This window comes from Vidua macroura, chromosome 12, assembly GCF_024509145.1.
Source record: "Vidua macroura isolate BioBank_ID:100142 chromosome 12, ASM2450914v1, whole genome shotgun sequence".
Taxonomy (NCBI): Eukaryota; Metazoa; Chordata; class Aves; order Passeriformes; family Viduidae; genus Vidua; species Vidua macroura.
Window position 1 is genome coordinate 19,797,518 of NC_071582.1, and position 20,091 is coordinate 19,817,608.

Here is a 20,091-nt window from a genome sequence, read left to right on the forward strand (position 1 = left end):
CCTAGGTGAAATTGGGTTGGGTTATGCAGAAAGACTAGTTTCTATTTTGCAGGTACTGCAGCTCACTGGCCAAGATCCCAGCCCAGTCTTGTGATTTCAGACTCACCCAAGAGCAGCTTCTGGAAGGATGTTGCTCGTCCCACCCAGTCTGTTTTTATGAGCCACAAAGTACAATCACAGACTTAACTCAATCCTACCCCAGTAAGCAGAGAAGTCTTTACATCTTCAGGACTATGGGGAAGCACAAAACATCTCAGAAAAAGCTACTGGAAGGGAGGGCAGAGCCTGTATTGGTAGGACTGCAAATGCAGACACCTGGGAGAGCTCTCTGCTGCTAAATGGAAAGTCCCCCAAACCTTTTCCCAAGCAAGCAGCACAGATACTGGAGAAGAAAAAGACCCAGCCTAATTTAAGGGAGACTAATTTTAGGCTGCACCACTATGGGCTCAGTCCTGCCTCAAAGCCTCCTATGTTTAAGGACCATTCTCTGCTGATGGATTTTGCTGTGTGCAACAGTTGGAACAAACACTTAAACTCCTGACTCGATGCACTTCAAGAGCAGCTCAGTGGAGCAGCACGCAGAGAAATTACACAGGCAACTTGATAGCAAAATAATCACAGCCACATGAGAAGGAGAGGCTGATGCCAGTTGCCATTGGCTGATCCAGGGCTGCTGCAGGTCCTTTTTGTGGGATATGGCTGTGTGATCCTAGCACAGGATCCCTGCTTGGTGCAGGGATCATGCTGATTCCCCACTGCTTAGAGGGCTTTGTGCACTTGTGCAGCCATCCTCCTTGCAAAGGCCATTTCCACATGACTTCCAAAGTCAAACCCATAAATTATGCTTCAATCAGGAGCAGCGGGTTCACATCCCCATCCTCCATGTACTTATTTGTCATGCTTCTGGGAACTGAAATATGATTTGCTATAGAGCACTCTTCCCTCAATCACAACCGTCTTCAAACTCACAGCATAAGGAACTGCAGGCTTGCCTGTCTTCCCTTATGTGGTCCAAAACCATACAAATTGAAGTGTTTGTAGGGAGTGTGCACCATGAAGGTATGTACAAACCCATCTGCACCTTTCCACACCCAGCTAATGTAGGGTTTACAGAAAAAAGCCACACGGTGGATGACAGGCTCTGGTTTCCCTGGGTTTGGTACCAGAAGGGCTGTCAGGTCCCAGGTGCTGGGATGTTGGTGCTTGAAGGCCCCTCTCTGTTTCAGCACTGGGATTTAACAGCATGAGAACTGAAAGATGAGCAAAGTTGCCTGATGTTTATTTACAAAGGAATATTTCCCCTCATGAGTCTTGAACATTCATGGCCCTGGAAGTGAGACATTTCCAGGGCACTAAACCAAGTGCAAACCAGTGCGGAGGAATTTACAAAGGTCACCAAGCAGAGCAAATGCCACCTGAGCCCAAATTCTAACAAAGCCTTTTTCCGGTGGAACAAATGAAGTCCCTTAATTACAATTTGTAAATATAATCTTCTTGGAAAATCAATATTTAGAGAGCCTGCCTTCTCTGAAGATGTTGGCCTTTGTTCCTTGCTATTACGGCAATATAAACCCCATAGTGTGGTACACTTTCAGGCTGAAAATTACCCCCCTGAACATGATTGGGTCAAAGGAAGAAAAGCAATAAACCTTTCATGGTGGTAATCTGGGGGCTATTTCATGCTTCCTTGTAAATTTTGAATAACATAGAAACATAATTTTACACAAGCCTGTGTGTAAAATAATTTTACACAAGCCCAACTTGGCCAGTAACCACATCTTCCTTCTGCAGCAGCACTCCACTTCTGGGATGGGCTGGTGATGCTGGGTAGGAATTTTGCTAGAAATTCCCTTTATATCTCTCAGGCATTTGGATCATGATCTATCAGAATCAGTCCAGGAGCAACATGGGCATTTCTGATCAGCATAGAGGGACAGTCTCTGCCACTGTTGGACACAGGAATGGCTCCACCAAAGGCCAAAAGGCTCCATCAGCTTCTCCCTTGGAGAGCTTGGCTCAGCACAGCATCACCTTGACAGCAGTCAGCTGCATCCCCAGCCCAGGGGCTGCATGGCAAGGCAGCCCCGCCGTCAGCTCCTTCAGTCATTTTTATTCACAGCTTTTAATGGAAAAGCCCACAATTCCCTATGCCTGAGCCTTCATGCATTTTTCATTAACAATTATCTGCTATCCCAGAACTGCTTTTGATTTTTTGCTAATCATCGATTGGCTATTTTGTTCCCACACAGCTGGCATTTTCAAAACATAACAACCACCTCTGGAGAGGGCACAGCAGAAGGCTGATCTTTAATGCTAATGTGCCCAAAAACCATCAACACATCAGGTGATGGGAATTCACATCTGAGGGACCACGAGGGATGAGATATTTATTGGATGCAGCCTGTGAGGCTGATTTTACTGTGCTGAAAGCCTGGCAAGTGAATGTCTGATGTTGTACCAGCAGTCACATCCAATCTCCAGTGAATCCAGTCCTGAAGCTGCATCTCAGCAATGAAGGGTTTCTGGAGTCCCCTCACCTTGTGGGGTTTGTTCTCCTTGGATTTGCAGTTACTGCATATGAGAGACAGTGTGGGGTGAGGCAGATGCAAAAGTTCCCTTCACAACTTTGGGAAGCAACAGATCCACTGGCTGTGGGTTTGTGCTGCTGCCCACAGGGCCTCAAGCTTGCAGGAGTAAAGCAATATCTCAAATACACCGTCTTCTGCAGAAGAATAACCTTGCTTTTGGCTGTGTTAGTTTACAAAAATGAAGTTGCTCCCAATGACACATTTTGCAATCAATTAGCACATGATATGTTTTGGGATGATGTACTCCTTTTTTTTCCTAAAAATCCCTTAGGGGGCATTCAGACATCTATGACAATATTAAGCAGAGTTTTAATCCAAATGAATTTTCTAGGAAACCATGTAATCTAATTAAAAAGCTCATAGTGTAGTTTAGTAGCTTCATTACTAGTATATTCGAGATCCATCTTTACACAGACAAATATTTTCCAAGCTCAATAGACTGATAAATCCAAGACATAACCACAAACTGATTCTGCCTGGAACTAAGTGGGTTACAGCACTTAGTCATGCCCATGAGAGTAAAACAAAGGGCAAACTTGAAAAAGCTCAGGTAAAAAATCATCCATTGATGTGTCTCCTCCACGCCATGGCGCTCCCAGCCCTGCTGCACCAGTGAGGGCATTTTCCAGACTGACAGCTTTGGAACCACCAGGCATGGCCACTTGCCTGGAGCTGGAGGTTGGAGTCGACCAAGACTAGTGTGAAAGACAACAAAAGTTCAACACTGCTGAGTACGACGGCCTGAGGGCTCAGCTTTACAATCGTGTTACTATAGCTTGAGAAGATGCCACGTGTCAGCTGAGCCCCAGGAACGGGCTGAGCTCCCTCAGCCTGTGCCAGATGCTGAAATCTGATCGTTCAGCTCACTGTGGAAAAGACTAATGCTAAATTGCATTAAATGACTCCCATAAGAAAATGGTTACAGAGATGTTCACCAAGTTGCAGTTCATGGGCATGGGTAGCACAGCTCCAGGCACAGGGACCTGGCCAGGAGACGTGACCATGACCAAAGACCTGACCCCTGTTCTCCTCACGTGAAGAGGAACGATTTCACAGGGAAAACATCTGGGCAAGACACAGAGCTGGATTCAGTGTCAGTTTTGCCATGGATTTAATGACCACTTGGACTTCATCGCTTTTGACTTCACTTCCTCATCAACAAAAAGGGATGCACTAAGTTCCCTCCTACCCCTTCTGCTCTGTTCACACCATAAAGGGCAGACATGCCTCAGAAAGCCATGCCATGAACTACAAGACCACATGCCTGAACTGAGTGTCATCTGTGTGTGCACATACAAAGTTTTCTGAAGCTCTAAAAATTCCAGTTTGGAGAAAACCTCCTCTGATTGAGATACCACTCACACCTTATCCTTCTTGTATCACACATCCTTCCATCACTCACGTAACAAAGCTTTAAAACCCTTCAAATGAAAAAACAAAAAGCCACATTATACAGACACTCAGAAAAATAAACTCACTCTTGTCCCCTGAGGAACAAGCCATGGTGTCTGCACAGCACTTCCCAACTGTCTAAACTGAAGGTCCAGACCCTCCAGTGAGGCTGGGTAGTTGCTTTCCTGAGACACATTTGTTAATATAGAGAGCAGCTCTATGACACCACAGAGTACAAACCTCTACCAATACATCAGGTTTACAACACAGGTGCTATTATTTTGTAGTATATTTTTTCATGCTATTTCCATAGAAACTACATTGTTGACTGGTAATTTTCACACTAAGTGCATCATTTCCTTGGTACAAACATCCCCTCCCCTCCCAGGAAAATGCAGTTATTTAGTACTCAGAGTACTCACTCTTCCCTGGTGAGATAAAAGGCTAAAGTTTAGTGAAAGTCAGGCTCCACACAAATATTATTTCTAATGTATTTGCATTTGCACACCCAGGCAGGTCAATGTTCAGGTGTTAAAGCACAGTTCCTCCACTGAGGAGTCTATGTGGTCCCTGTCAGCTCCAGGTACAACACTTAGCCCGTCCAGACATACCCAGATGATGATCAGGACAAAAGAGAAACTTTTCCTGAGCAGCGTTTTAGTTTATCAAAGCGCAAGTTGAATCCCCAGAAGTGCTTCAGAACACTGCCACCTTCCCATCAACTCTTTGCTATGCAGAAGGAAATCCAACATCTCTCCCATTCCCATTTCCACAGCAGTGCCAGAGCCCAGTGCACCAGGACCTACCTGTTGTTATTCTTCAGCTTGATGTGGTCGCTGGTCTCCAGGATCTGCCCGTTCCTCAGCCATGTGATCTGGGGAGGGGGTTCCCCTTGGGCCACACATGTGAAGATGGCAGTAGTCCCCACAGGTCTGGAAATGGACTGGGGATGCTGCACAAACTCTGCAGGGGCTGAGAGGAGAAAGAGGGTGAGAAAAGTCATGATGATCCCACCTTATCCTGGTACAAAAAAACACTGTCAATAAGCCCTGTCTGCCCGGGAACGTGGAATACTTGGCCAACCCACAGCACAGGCAGCAGATAACTCTGGTGTGGATGGTGTGTCTGTAAACAATGCAAAGCTGCCTTTTGGTTGCCCACCCTGGCAGTCATGGCTTCCCAGGAGGTGCCTGAAGGCCAGATCAGAAGTGATGGAAAGCCCAGATGAGTCCTGCAGGGTTCAGGCAAACAGGACCAAGATTTAAGCCCCTTCACCTCTCCCTGGTCTCCCATGGAAAGCAACCCCAGTGCTGCAGCTGGAAAGATACGCTGTTTCCTCAATGGCAGAGCTTGAGCAACATCCTGGCTGTGTCCAAAGGACCTGAATGGCATTAGCAAACTGTTTGAAATGGAAAGAAATGTATGGATATCATACAGCAATCTGGCAGGGTGTTCTCTCCCCAGTAAATATCAGATTTCCTGCCAACTTTTCCTGTCAGCAGAAGATTAGGGAACCTTTTTTATTCCAGATCTTCAGCCCGGGGCTTCTGCAGTCCTGCCAAGCCTTGCAGAGGACTACACCATGCCTGTAACTGCTGCTCACCTTGTCACCAAATGTTTTCACCTTTGGCAGTAACATTTTTAAATGGAAGACGATCTCTTCCTTCCAGCAGCTCAAATTAGATTTAAAATCATTTATCAGAATAAACCAGCGTATCAGCCTACAGAAAGCAGGGCCTGACAGACGCTGCCAAATAGGTGAGATTATTCAAGCAGTTCTGCTTCAAAGGGCAAAGTGATAAATATACTGCATGTTGCTACTGAAACCTAAAATCAGGTGGAACCAGCAGCAGACACAATGAAGACAGATAAGAGGCACAGGCCCGTAATAAATTTACTGACTAACATCACATAACGGATGGCTGACATTAAATTTTTTTGACAAAGGAAAGATCATTGAGGGAGTCATGTTCAGAGCCACTCACTGGCATTTTCTAAGCATGGGGTTGGTGGCTGTGCCATGAGCAGAGGTGTAGGGATTGGACAAGAGAGCAAACTGGTCTAGCAAAATATACTGAGGAGTGGCCAGGCTGCAGGTGGGGATGCAAGAGTTGAGCATGGCCAAAACACCCCTTGGGGTTTCCTGCAGCATTTTGAGGGGATAAAGGTCTTTCTCAGCTGTGTGCCAGCAAGGGAAGAGCATGGCTACTGCTGTAACACAGCCACTGCAGGGACAGGTGCTTGTGTGAGAGTAAAAGTCCAGATTCTAAGTCCTCCAAGCAGGAAGACAGAGGAATTCATTGCAGAGCCCATCCCCCTTGAAGGAGCACCCTCCTTCATTTTTAATAATCAGAGGGAAGTGGAGCATGGCAGGTCTGACTTACGTTACTGGTACAGGGTATCTGCCAGCAGAGTTTATTGTCAGGCCACTGCTGTCAGCACTCAGCTCCACTAATGAACCTGATCCCAGCAACCCAATGGACACGTACTTCCAGAACCTCCTGCTAAACCTCCCCATGTGCCAATCAATCTCTCGCCCTTTTACTGCCTTTCTGTGTTTTTGCTCTAGACTTAGAGATTAAAACAAAATTCAGGATGGGTTCAATAAAAGTTGGAAGCAAGGATAAACAGGGGGAAAACCCCTCATCCCTGCCATGAATGGCCCCTTTGTGGTGTACAGTGAGAGCATTAGAGACTTGATTTTCCTCAGCCTCCCGCCCTCCGCTTTGTGCTGGCGCAGTTTTGCAGGAGCAATTATTTTGCAAGTGGCTGTGCACCTCCCTGCTTTCATCTGGGCTCCCAAGCTGCACCCGCAGCACTTGCAGGTGCAAACCCACGATGCCAAGGAAGGGCACAGCCACCTTCCAGCTCCTTGTTGCAGCTTCATTAAAGATCCCCTTGGCTCTTTGCCTCTGCCTCCCCCTCACTTCATCAAATCTCAAACCCACCGTTTGTTCCAGCAGAAACAAAGTTGAAATATGGAAAGAAGCATCCGGCATAACCCTTCTGGAACCGCCGGCTCTCCTTATTCTCCCTTATTAGCCCGTGTCAAGAGGCGGTAATTGGAGCGGGGTCGCGTGTGACTCGGGGTAACGAACGTGCAGCTGCGGCCGCTGGCTCGGTGCCAGTCACACTGCTTGGTGCCATGGCCCGTGGGTTCCTTAGGTCCCTGCTCCCCTCTGCCAGCCCTCCTCTTTGCTGCATTGCTAAACACAACCCCAGCCCCTGCTTAATTTGCTTAAACTCTCTGGGGAGCAGGATCCCACCTCTGCTGTCCCCTGTTCCATGGCATCCCTCGCTGCAAGACATAGATTGCCCTTCCACTGTTCCTGCTCTTCCTGGCTTTCCCAGACATTGCTCTGTCCTGTTGAGGTCTCAACAGTGTGAAGTTGTAGTGCCAAAATGGCCCAGGTCAAAACACAAACTCATGGAGTCAGAGGACATGGTGTGGGAACAGATGGAATTTAAAGGACATGGATTGAGTGGGTGTCCCTCTGCTACCTGGACCAGGATGCACCCAACCTGTGTTCATAACCAGTGCCCCGAGGAAGTTGCCCTCAGGCAACTGCTGGTGTGTGGCCTCAGAGCAAATGGCTCCTTTCCTGGGCAGAAAACCATCTCCTCTCCTTGGTCCTCTCCCCTGCCCTTCCAAACAATTTTGACAGGATCCAAGAGTTTGCCTGGGTTAGCAGGGAAGGAGCAGAAGCCAACCTTGCCAACTGCCAGCCTTGTCTTCAGCCAAGCCCTGCCCATTGCCAGCCCTTCACCCTCCTCATTACTCATAATTAACAGAGCATCTTGTCAGGGCCCATCCCACCCTGCATGGAGGCGCAGTAGCCTGAACACCTCTGCCCCTTCCACACTACATGCCAAAAGGAAATCACAGGCAGCCATAGGAAGCATTTTTCAGTCCTCCATTAAGACTTAATAAAGATACTAATGGAGATCACTGTTAAGAGCAGAGGATTCAATCGTGGCAAGGAGGAGTGGGCAGGATCCAGCCCTGGCTTGTGAAGTATGAAGAAACCAGAGCGTTGATTATTCAGGACTTAATGGGAGGGAGGGGATCATGCAGTTTTAATGAATATTTAAAGGCATGACATTGGTATCAAAAAGCAATAACACTTAATACCACCCCCAGAATAGTTAACAAAGTGATTCAATAGCTTTTACTGTGCTCAGCAAACGTGATAGCGTGGAGATGCACTGCAACAGCAGCTTCTAACAGGAGACCCCAGTGGGCTCTGTCTCTTTTGGGACATGTCAGCAGGGACCAGCAAGCAGTGTGTCCCCCAAGATATCAGGGAGCTTTGCTGTCCTTGCTATGAGGTTGTGGTGTGCTGCTTATGGCAGTGCCTGATGGCTCACAGAAGGCCCCAAGGATCACTGAGAAGATCCTAAGGTTAAGGGAGCACTGACAGCCAATGCTCTGGTGCCAGACCAATCTGTACCTCTTGTATCTCAGTAGGAAGTGTCATTAATTCTCAAGTGGACAGAGTGGCAAGGTTGGGGAAGGAGGCGGGGGTGAAGAGAAGAAAGAATAACATGGAAACAACAAATCCTCATAAATTAGGCTACTGGCACCCACAATAAGGGTATAAAGGAGAAGTCAGGTAAACGGGGAAGTCACTCAAGCACAGCAAATGGTGACAGGAGATTTAAGACAACTGCTGCTCACTTGGCTTCTCTCTATTCACTCTAGAGGATACTCAGATGTTTACTTGAGTAACTTAAAGTAGCAGTGATGGGACTGCAAGGGCCAAAGATGGAAACTGTGCCCATGTCCCCTGGAAAACAGGCAGAGAACACTCAAGGGGGCTGTCATGGAGCCTGCCTTTCAACCCTCATGAAATTCTTGTCCCAGCAAGGTGCAGGCTGGTGCTCCACAGCAGCAGGGTATGTTCCCATGTCACCCACAAGTGTGGTCCTGGAAGAATGGTCCACAGGGATCAGACACCCCAGCTCACTCCAACATCCTGACAGACTCAAGATCTGAGTGCCCACCTGTCCCTGTGTGGTGGCTTTTCTTGAGAAGGAAAATGTGGGCAGGAAGGGAACTGCTCTATGGGGGACACTGACTCAGACAGCACATATTGAAGCTGGTTTGCAGAATGAATTCAGGGCTAAACTCAAGGACAAACCAAGTACCGCAGAGCCAAGTCTAAACCACAGCAACTGCAATACTGCAATACAGCAACTGCTGCTGAATTCCAGCCCCAGCCAAGGCTTGTGATGCCAGCAAGCAAGAACGATGGGAGAAACATCAGGAAGCACAGCGGTGGCCGGATCTGCTGGACCAAGGAGCGCTGCCCAGTCCTGCCAACAGCAAGCAAGGCAAACAAGGCAGGCATTGTCAGCAGAGCCTTCAAACCCATGTCCTTAAGATGGGCCCTCATTTATGAGATGGGATCTCATTTTTCTGCATAGCTTTCAGGAGGAAATGAAGCGTGGAGTGGAGAACACTGGTGACCATCTGGCCATTCACAGCCCATCAGTTTGTTATGACACCAAACACATAATAAAGCACAAAAGATTGCACAGGAGGTAGAGGGAAAGTGCTTTGATATATTTTTTCCCTTGCCACTGAAGCCTGCTCTTCCCTCGCCTCACACACACGCACACCCTCGGTTTCAGTCGGCGCCGCATTCGGCCCTTCGACAACTCCCCCCGTGAGACTTTCATTCGAAGCCCAGCACAAAGCAATATTCAAATGGCTGCGCTGGGATCTGAAGGGAAAATGGAAACTTTCTTGTTTGAGAACCTTACAAAAGAGATCAAAGGAGCCTAAACGGCCAAGGGAGGGCAGGGAGGGAAGGAGAGGGGGATTGACGCCTTCTCCTCTGGAGGGAGGAGGAATTCCCAGGAAGATAATAAGATGGTGTTAGATTATCTGAAGGGAAACCTGCAATGGAAAGGACATTACTGCTGGAGGAAGAGCGGAGCCCTGCGTTGGGACACCTCTGCCCACGCAGCTGCTGGATGGGACAAGGACCACTGCTGGCAGCAGGAGGGAGGACTCAGTGGTCTCAGTTCCAGCCTCCCGCTAACTCTGCGCCTTACAACAGGAAACATCGCCCTTTCTCCTCCAGTTTCCCATCTATAAAACGTCCTGCCTTCAAAAGACTGGGGCAAGTTAATTTGTGCCTCCAGGCACTTCAAGGGCCCCTGCATAAAGGCAGCAAGTACCTGGCCTGGTGTGCTTTGAGGATGCCGTATTGTCCTAGCCCTGTGCTAACTTCCTCTCCAACCAGGCTTTTGATAGCCCGCTCTTTGCTTTTCTTCTCTTTACGGATGTAATTTGCATCGCTGACATCTTGACAAAGATAAACCCCACAGTCTCCCATGTCAGTCATTATCACTGTTTTCTTCCCAGACGAACCTGAACAGCAATCATTTGTACCTCTCAGCTGGAAAATTCAGGCAAAATGAGATGCAGAGGCAGGGAAAACTGCTTCCAGAGAGACGGTGAGCAAACCTGGGATGAGCTCAGCTGCCTGGCCAGGGTCTGCCCCTACCCTGCTTGGGGAACATTTCCCTAAAAAACATGAAGCATTTTAAGCATGGGCAATACAGGCTGGGGTCCTGGACACTGCAGGTCCTGTCTAAGGACTACTCCAAGGACACACTGGCCACACTTCTCTACACCACTGCCAGCTTCTCTGCTGATGCTGAATGCAGGAGCATCCTGCTTCCATAGAAAGACTGGGCTCCAACGGGCCTGTGAGTGACATTTTAGGGACAAATTCTTGGCTTGGCTTGTCAGAAGAAAATCCACAGTAATTCTACATCAGCTGAACTCCAGCACTAGACCAGTTGCTCAAGAGCTGATGTTCAAATCTCCAAAAAGACTAAAAACTGCTATCTGTAGCAATGAGAAGTTGTGCTACCTTTCACCCTCTCATTCAGTTGCTAACAGTATGAGTCAACCATATTCAACAGCTGAATTTTTAAAACTTCATGGATTTTCCAAGTTATTTGTTTTGGATCTGCCTCCCTGCCTCCTGGACATCAGCTTGGCATTTGGACTTAGGAAACCTCTCCTACATGCACCACGTGCAGAGCTGTCCTGCAGCAGCTCTGAAGGGTTTGTATCAGTACAGAGAGGTTGCTCTTAATGCTGGGGTTGATGTTTGTTAATAAGGGGATTCATAGATGCGCCACCTGGGAGGTCCCCTCATTGCACTGCTCACCCAGAAATCCAAGAGCAATAGAAACAATGAGCTTTCACCTTGTCTCATTGTCTGATCAGCACCTGGGGCTCAGGAGGCACAGGCAGCTCTTTCTACACCCTTCCTACCTTGCTCCTCCATGGCTCCCACGATCTGTCGGGTGACATCAGGGCTGGAGCAGGGCACTTTCCCCATCAGTAGCAGAAAGGTTCAATTAGCAGCTCCGGCAGGAGGTGTGTAATTTTAGATTCAGGATATCATCAGTCAATAGTTAATGAGTGAACTGATGAGAGCATGAGATGCTTTAAGTGGACTAGCTTGAAGAGGAGGTGAGTGCCCGTAATCAGGGGCGGATTGCTGCCATTCAGAGCACACTGCCAGCTGGGTTTGCCTTCTCAAATGCTTGCCTGGCTCCCCTCACCATGGACACTGGTCGCACTGAGCATGTGGAAGGGATTTGTATGCTTTCCTTAGTGCTGATCTCTATTTTGAGCTGAACTGCCCCTTACAAGTAGCATTTCAGAACAGTTGCTGCAGGAAGAGGAGCAACCTGTATCCCATAGGCACAGCCCCCAAAGGGTGCTTCACTAGGTCCTGGCAACTGGCTCAGACATAGTGCCAACTGCTACATGAAACAGCCTCACAGGCTTTTTGGAAATGGTTTTAGACTTAGTGGTGTGCCATTTCAGTTGAAAAGCAATACTCTGTGAGTGGTATCCACTGCTGCATATCACTGCAGGAGTCATATCTATAATTCAGAGGTGTCCAGTATGAGAACAGTGACCATGTCCTTGTATCACTAAGGACCATGAGACAAATTTAGCTGATTAATTCAGGCTTTCTGCTGAGATGCACAAGTATGGTAACAAGTAACAATCAGTGTCTGCTAAGACAAATGCCCGTGATGGGGTGAGAAATCACTGTAGGCCATACAGCTGATGCCTCAGTTGAACCACACCTGGTTGTGACTCACCTGCGTGGGACACAGACACACGGCCACTTGGGAAACCACATGTCTAGAAAGGAAATGCATTGTCTGGTACCACCCTCAGGGTCCCAGGGGCTCACCTTGCACGACGAGGCTGCCCTGTGCGGTGCGGCGCACGCGCGTGCCGGGTTTGTTGGCGGCGCACACGTAGATGCCGGAATGCTGCACTGTGAGGTCCGAGATCATGAGGTTTCCTGTGCCCAGCACCTGGATCCCCTCCACACCAATCGGGCGGCCGTCTGAAAGAAGGGGAGAAGGACAAGAGTCACATGCTGGACCTTTGGGCAAGGCTCTCCAAGGCACAGCCCTCAGTGAGATCCAGTCTAAGTACTTATGGAGTGGTGCCATGTTCTGTTACTGCCATTTGCCAAGTAAAGTCAGTGGCATTTAGCTGATGCTCTTATCAGAACTGCCTTCTGCAGAAACCAGATCCTTATTTACATGTTTGCCCAAAATCCCTCTTTGTTGCTGCTTAAAAACCCAAAGTAGCACCACAGGAAAAGTGAAAACTTTCAACCTTGTGTTCAGATTGAGATGAAGCACCCAGAACACAGTTCAACAGAGTGGTTAAACCAAGCTAAATCAGGTGCTCTGAGCCATTGCCTGGGTTCTTGCATTAGAACGTGCAGAGATGCAATCAGCTCAGTAGCCTATTTCCAGCAGAGAGGCTTCAGGAAGAAGTCCAGCTACTGCACTGCCTCCCTAATGCACTTTCCTAACCACAAGCAATTTATGACCTGCAGATTACCTGACCCAGAAGTTACACCACTTTACCTGATAACCCTTGATGAATTTTTGTGGCTTCTGAAAATAAGAGAACCCTGAATTTGTAATTCCTTAGCCCTTGAACACACACTAGCTCAAGCCTGAGGAGCTGGTTTCTCAGCTGGTGGTTAGATCTCATTTACTCTGGCTTGGAAGGGCAACTGAAAAGGGTTGCCCCCACCCTGAGTGCTGGATATGAGGCATGTGAAATAGTTCAGTATCAGGGAATTCACTTTTATTGTGTTTTCTCTGGAAAATTCCCTAACAGCTCTAATTACAATGTGTTTCATTAGTATCAGGCTATTGCTTTCTATTGTTTCATTGATTTGTGTTTTAAGACACTGTCTGACAAAGGCAGCTCTAAATCAGGCCTAGGACATGTCAGGGTGTCTGAGCAGAGGGGCAAGGCAGGGGAGGAGTTTTACTAGAGGAACAGTTAAAGGGAGCATACTTTCATCAGACAGGAATCAGGAATTCAGTTCTCTCAAGTTTGCTCATGGAGGAATTTAAAGAATCTACAGAAACCAGAGAAGCAAGAACCAGCCCTGGTGATGTCCCCACCTGACCTCCCCATGAGACTTCCATACTCATGTGCTCCACTACAGTAGAAGAGCCTGGTCTTGTGCTCCAAAGTGTGCCATAATCTTGCCATGAACTTACACTCCAAAACAGACAGCATGCAGGGCTAGCTAAAAGTTACCCTGCAATTACATGCCTTGGATTTAATATCATGGTTTGCATAATAATAAATTTTAGAGAATTTGGGTCATTCATAACCAACAGATTCTGGAACAGATTGGGAAAACTCCTTCTCCATGGACTGCAGATGGATCTCTGCTTACCTGTGGAACTCCATGGGCTGCAGAAGCACAGCTGCCCCACCACAGGCTGCACCTCAGCCTGCAGAGGAATCTCTGCTCTGGTGCTGGGAGCAGCTCCTGCCCCTCCTTCTGCACTGACCTTGGGGTCTGCAGGGCTGTTCCTCTCACATGTTCTCACTCCTCTCTCCAGTTGCAGTTTCCTCTTGTGCACTAACTTTTTTCCCTTCTTAAATTTGTTATCCCAGAGGTGCTACCACCACTGCTGATGGGCTTGGCCTTGGGCAGTGGTGGGCCCATCTTGAAGCTGGGTGGAATTGGCTCCATTGGATATGAGGAAGCTCCCAGCAACTCCTCACTAAAGCCATCCCTGTAGCCCCCACACTACCAAAACCTTGTCATGCAAACCCAATACAACCATAGGAGTGAAGGATCCCATTTCAGATTTCAGGCAGCATCCTGCTAGGAAACATGGGCAAAGCATGGGCTGAGAGCTACAAAAGCACTTTCTAAACCTATCTCCTGCTATGCTCTGCATACATTGTTTCTCAGGAAATTTTGAAGCTTAAAGGTTTCATTGCTTCATTAGACAGGAAATGCCAGACTTCTTCATTATTTGCATCGCAAAGAAGAATGCTCGGGTCTTTTAGAGAGAGAAAAACAATGTCATTAAAGGATCACACTGCTGGCCAAGCCACCACTGTAGTAAATGGCTCAGTCATAAAAAGGACAGTAAAACATGACCTGTCCCACATTTAATGAGCAATAACAAAGAACCATTCCTTCAAAACAGAATTTGAACTGAAGTGTAAAGAGGTCTGAATTAAATCCAAATTGAACTTGATTTCATCTTTTTAATTAGACCTTTCAGAAGTCTGTATTACAATAGGTGTAAAAATCAAATCTCTCTCTTGAGGGAGGGATGGGATCAGTGAAAGACACGAAGTGGTCATACCTGGATCCTTCATCACATCACTGCCTTGAGAAATACCACGGAAATGTGACTTGAATGTCAGCAGTTTTACTGTATTATTTATAACGTGCTCCATCATTTAAGCATGCAAAGACTCAGCCTGCAGCAGGTGCTCCCCCCTCAGTCCAAATACCGGCATCAATATGCCCTCAATTATCTCTCTAACTCCAGCTATTAGAAGTCTGGTGGTCTGAGGAAACATCTCCTGTCCACCCATCTTTCATTTCCCTGGAGAACAAAGCCCTCCAAGCTCAGAAGCCTTGGTGGATCTGCCATTTGGGTCAGTGTGGCCACCTCTAGCAGCCCAAAAAGATCACTGTGCCTGATCATCTCAGACACCTCTCACTCAACTCCTCCCTTTCCAAAAGCACTGAAAAGAGCTTCTACAGAAACATCTCTACTTTCCCAGTCTGCTCCATCCTTCTCACTCTACTGTGCCTCACTCAGCCTGAGCCATCCTGCAGTCAGCTAGAAGGTCTTCAGCTAATATATCGTCCAACTTAGCAACACTGACAACACATATAAATAATACAGAGTGTTTACACAAGAAATTCCTTGCATCCTGAAAGCTCAGCACTTTGCAGAACCACTGTGCTGAGGGACTGATGTCTCACACCTGCTTTGCAAAGGTTGCTATTTATTTTAACCCTATTTTATTTATACGGAGACCTGAAGAATGGTTTGGATCAGGCAATCCAAACCCTGCAAATCCACCTTCCTGGCATCACCTGCCACCACAAAGTCATCTCTTCATGGAGGAGATCTGAAAGACTGCAAAACCCAACACTTGCTCAATTCCTGAAACTGAAGCCCAGGCAGGCTTGAAACCTCATTTAACATGACCTTCTACTTCTTTTAAAGAAGTCAAAAGCAGAGGGCTGAATTTTGAGGGCTGAAAAATTTGAGCACTGAAAAAAAGCCAGTCTGGAGGGAAATGCCTGACAGATTCTCTCTTTCGATCCTTCAGTTGATGAGGACAAAAGAGGGAGGTTCAGCTCTTGTGAAGAGCAGAGTGACCTCTAATTAATAAAGGAGACCATTCTCCAAATGGGAGATGCTCCCAAAAGATGCTCTGGCTATAGACAAGTAGAGACTTCACTGAATCGTGGGATGGTTTGGTTTGGAAGGGACCATAAAGATCATCTCATTCCAATCCCCCTTCCATGGGCAGAGACACATTCCAGTATCCCAGGTTGCTCCAAGCCCCATCCAACCTGGCCTTGAACACTTCCAGAGATGGGGCAGTCACAGCTTCTCTGGGGAACCTGTACCAGGGCCTCCCCACCCTCACAGGGAAGAATTTCTTCCTAACACCCAATCTAAATCTACCCTCTTTCAGCTTAAAGCCATTCCCACCTTGTCCTGTCACTGCACACCAGTGCAAAAAGTCCCCCTCCAGCCTTCCTTTAGGCCCCTTTAGGTACTTCCAGGTTCCCCGTGGGGGTGAAGTCTGGATGAAGGACGCCTGCAGTTTGGGAGCCACATTATTTATTTTTCCAAGGTGTGTGTGATGCTTTCTGGAGCCTGTTCTCCGCCTGCTAACTGAGTGATTGGCACACCAGCACCAATTACAGAGCCCCTTAAAACGTGCCAGGCGATATGAATATGCAACAACACGAACGCCTTTCTTTTATAAGTAGCAAGTAGAAAGAAAGTAACAACTTTCTAATGTTGATCATTTAGGTCTTTTGTGAATTCTTTGTATTGTGTCATAGTAGCCTTCCACTTTTTAGACACATGGGTCTCCTGCTCCTGAGGACACTGGGCACTGTGGATTAGCATATTTAGAGTACATTGCAACAGTTGACTATTCAGTATGTGAAGTGGTGAAATTTACTCTATTATTTCTAAACACTTACAGGAACGGTGCTCCTGTCAACCAGTCAGCCATCTATTGCAAGCTTCTGTGTCCAATAAGTTACCAATTAATTGGCTCCTACAATTGTTGTATAGTTTACTTCTTGAATGGCTCCCTCTTTAGTAATTTCCTTCCCATTGTGCGGCCCTTTCTGACAACTTCTGTATAACACTATCAGATAATCACTGTCCTTTCTTTCTCGCCTCACTTTTCTGTATCTCTCTAAATAGTTTATTATTCTGCTTTGGTACCTTTTATGGAGGCCAGCTCAGTGGCCTGTCAGTTAAAGGGTAAGGATACATTAAAATCGTCGTTCATTCAAAAGGCTTTGCAGTAAGTGCCCAGGATATTCATTTGTGCACACATACAGGTCCAAGCCTGAAGTGCGTAGCTCTGAAAGGAAAAGCCCTATCTTCCCTGAACAAACCCTTAATGATTTTACATCTCTCTCAGAGCCTGCTCTCTAATGAATGTTGACATTTCATGCATGGCGAGACACAGGAATTCTGTTTGTGGTCAGGGGCTACAACATATTCCCAAAGAAATTAAATTCAAAATTGATTGTGTGACACTCAAAAACTGGCCCAGAATTTGAATGATTTTCTTCAAGCAAAATATAGCTAGCTGCTTTTCCCACTGAAAACCGGCCAGGTTTTAGCAAAGCCAAAGCAAGAAGTGCAAATGGTGTTTATGGATTGCTTTCCCCTGTACCAGAAAGCTGTGAAAGCAAAATTGTTCTTTTGCTCCTTTTTGACAGAAGAAACGCTACAATGTCAAAACTGTGAGCAAAGGGGCTCAGAGAGAGTTTCCAAAAAGGCAACGTGCCCTGTGCAAAGTCCCAGCACAACAGCAATGCCACAGCTCTTCCTTACTTCTACAAGGCAAGAAAGATGCTCACACAGAATTGACTTTTTTTGCTTAAATTAAGCCATTCCTATTGCTAAATCACCTGCATCTCTCTAAGACTTTGTGGCTGTGGATTTTTTTTATTTCTGCAAATGGATTAAAAGTGTTTTTTTTTTCCCTAAGTTAAGTGAGTTATCTGTAGGAGGAACTTCAGGAAGAAGACCTTCACATGGAGGAAGCCAGAGATGACAGATACTCTGAGGACCTCCCTGTCCAGCACAAACTCCTCTCCTTCCACATGATCACACAGACAAGGAGACATGAAAGTGCTTCCGAAATGGCTACAAAGAGATGACAAACCCTCCAAGTCATCAGAGAGCCCGTGCACCGCGTCGCTGTCAGGATCACTGTCATCTTAAACAAGACCTTGTGATGCTTTGGACAGGAAACATTCCTGCTGAAGGGAAGGGAAAATAACAAGATCTGTTTCCCATTCAGTAGCTCTGATTCTGCCACTGTGCTGCAAAGTAGCATGGAGAGGGTATTTATTTTTGGTGGAAGGCAATGCTGAGCTCAGACCATCCAGACAAACATTACAGGGTGCTATTACATCTTCATTATTGCACTGCTCTATAGAGACAAGTGTTTTGAAGAAGGTAATAAGCACTTATAATTAAGGCAATTATAAAGTAGTTTATTATAGTTGAGCACTAACATAGAGCTGTCTTGTGTCTAAGAGAACCAAACCAGTGATACAGAGTATCTGGGGAATTTTTAAAACAGCATCAATCTGATGGTTACGGCTCTGGAGGCAAAAATACCAGTTAGTGGCATACAAAGGCTGATTTTACAAGCCACTAGAGGATGCAAGGAGGGAAAACACAGAAAAAATGTGCAACTGATATTGGATACAAGTCCTCATTCCCTGGCAGGCAGCTCTGGAGGAGGAAGTCACCCTGCCCATGAGCTGACCCTGACCCTTGGAGAGCCATGGGGATGGAGTCCCACATCCAGCACAGCACCATGAGACAGAATTATCCCTGTTATTGCTTCACAGCCACCTTGGAAGACACTGGGATATGAGCATCCCAAAACTGATGTGACCCTGAGGACCACAAGATCTCCGGAAATCCCAACTGAACCCAACCCCACCATGCATACAGGCAGAGTTACAAGCTCTGGGAGATAAAAAAAAAATTCATCAGCTCTTCACTCAGCACAGGTTTCTGTAGGGCAATGGAAGTGTTGCTCTGAGCAAAACAGTTTCTAAGCTATCATCATAAAGTTAGAACCTAAAATAAACCTTAGAGAAAGACAGCCCTTTGCTCTTCCTCGCTTGCATGATGCCATCAGACACTGTCTCTGGTTTCCATGCTGATTTAAAAACGTATCACGGACCCCAGCAGCAAGCATTTGTTTTTTCAGGGCTTCAGACACACTTTAAACACTCTCTCCCCCTTAAAATTGTTTTAAAACTCCCTGAACAGGCAGCGAATTTCTTTCAAGTCTGTTTTTATGTGAAAGATGTGTTTGTATATGATTTTGCTTCTCTAGGCCAACAGTGGTGATGTTTTTGATGCAGCAGCAGAAGATGCTGTCACTTGAGAAAAGATAAAATTATCACCTTTCATGAAACATCTACAGGTTTAACCAACCCACTTCTTTAACAGCTGAAAACAGAATCTTGGCAGAGAGAAAAAACAAAGTGTAGACATGAGGATAAAAAGCACTTCAAGCCTACAATTACCTTCTGTGGGAAGGGAGAGGGTGAATCAGTTGTTGTATAAAACAGTCAGTGGCACCTACCCATTTCCTATATGATGGCTATGGAGAGGAGGAGGAGGAGGAAATCCCAGTGACCCCTAGGGCTTACCGAGGCGGCTCCAGGAGACGATGGGCCGGGGGTTGCCGGTGGCGATGCACTCCAGCACTGCTGTCTGGTGCACGGTCAGCGTCAGGTTCTCCGGGCCCACAAGAATCATGGGGTCCTTGTACACAGTGGAGTGGGAGCCTGCAATGACAGCACCATCATCAGAATGCTTCTGATTCCCTCTTGTTTAAAGGGAACATCAAGGACTTCAGGCATCTCTAAATATATCTCTTCTAAGTACATATCCTCTTTCATCGGGAGCTGTAGTGACAGGAGAAGCAGTAATGAGTTCAAACTGGAAGAGGAGAAATTTAGGTTAGGTATTTGGAAGAGATTCTTCCGTGTTAGAGTGGTGAGGCCCTGGCACAGGTTGCCCAGAGAAGTTGTGAATTCCATCCCTGGAAGTGATCAAGGCCAGGCTGGACAGGACTCAGAGCAACCTGCTCTAGTGGAAGGTGTCCCTATCCACGGCAGGGGGTGGAATGAGATGATCTTTAAGGGTCCTTCCAACCCAAACCATTCCAGGATTCTAAATTATGTGGCTGGTGTAACCCTCAATAAATCTGAGATGTACATGAAACAAAAGGAGCACAGTGTTTGTGTGACAGTCACACTGAACGTGTTTTAAGTGTGCATTGATTATTCCTGGGGAAAACCCCTGAAGCAATGATCCAGACACAAACAGCCCTGTTAACACCTGGGTATCAGCAGCATAAAGAAGGAACTGCACTGTGAACAGCAAAGAGTAGATGTGCGTGGTATATAAGGAAAACACAACATGAAAGACAGCAGGAATGCAAATAAATGAGAGAGTTGCTTTATCT

At 46.8% G+C, this 20,091-nt stretch overlaps 1 protein-coding gene across 1 annotated transcript in view; it reads right to left on the bottom strand.

The window, feature by feature from the left end:
• Positions 1-20,091, bottom strand: part of IGDCC3 (immunoglobulin superfamily DCC subclass member 3) — a 101,145-nt gene that overhangs the window by 17,150 nt on the left and 63,904 nt on the right. Inside the window, exons 5-7 of the mRNA XM_053988392.1 lie at positions 19,271-19,408; positions 12,218-12,376; positions 4,787-4,952 (exon numbers count right to left, since the gene is read on the bottom strand). Of these exons, the coding sequence (XP_053844367.1) occupies positions 4,787-4,952; positions 12,218-12,376; positions 19,271-19,408 (463 nt within the window). The remainder of the gene's footprint in view (positions 1-4,786; positions 4,953-12,217; positions 12,377-19,270; positions 19,409-20,091) is intronic.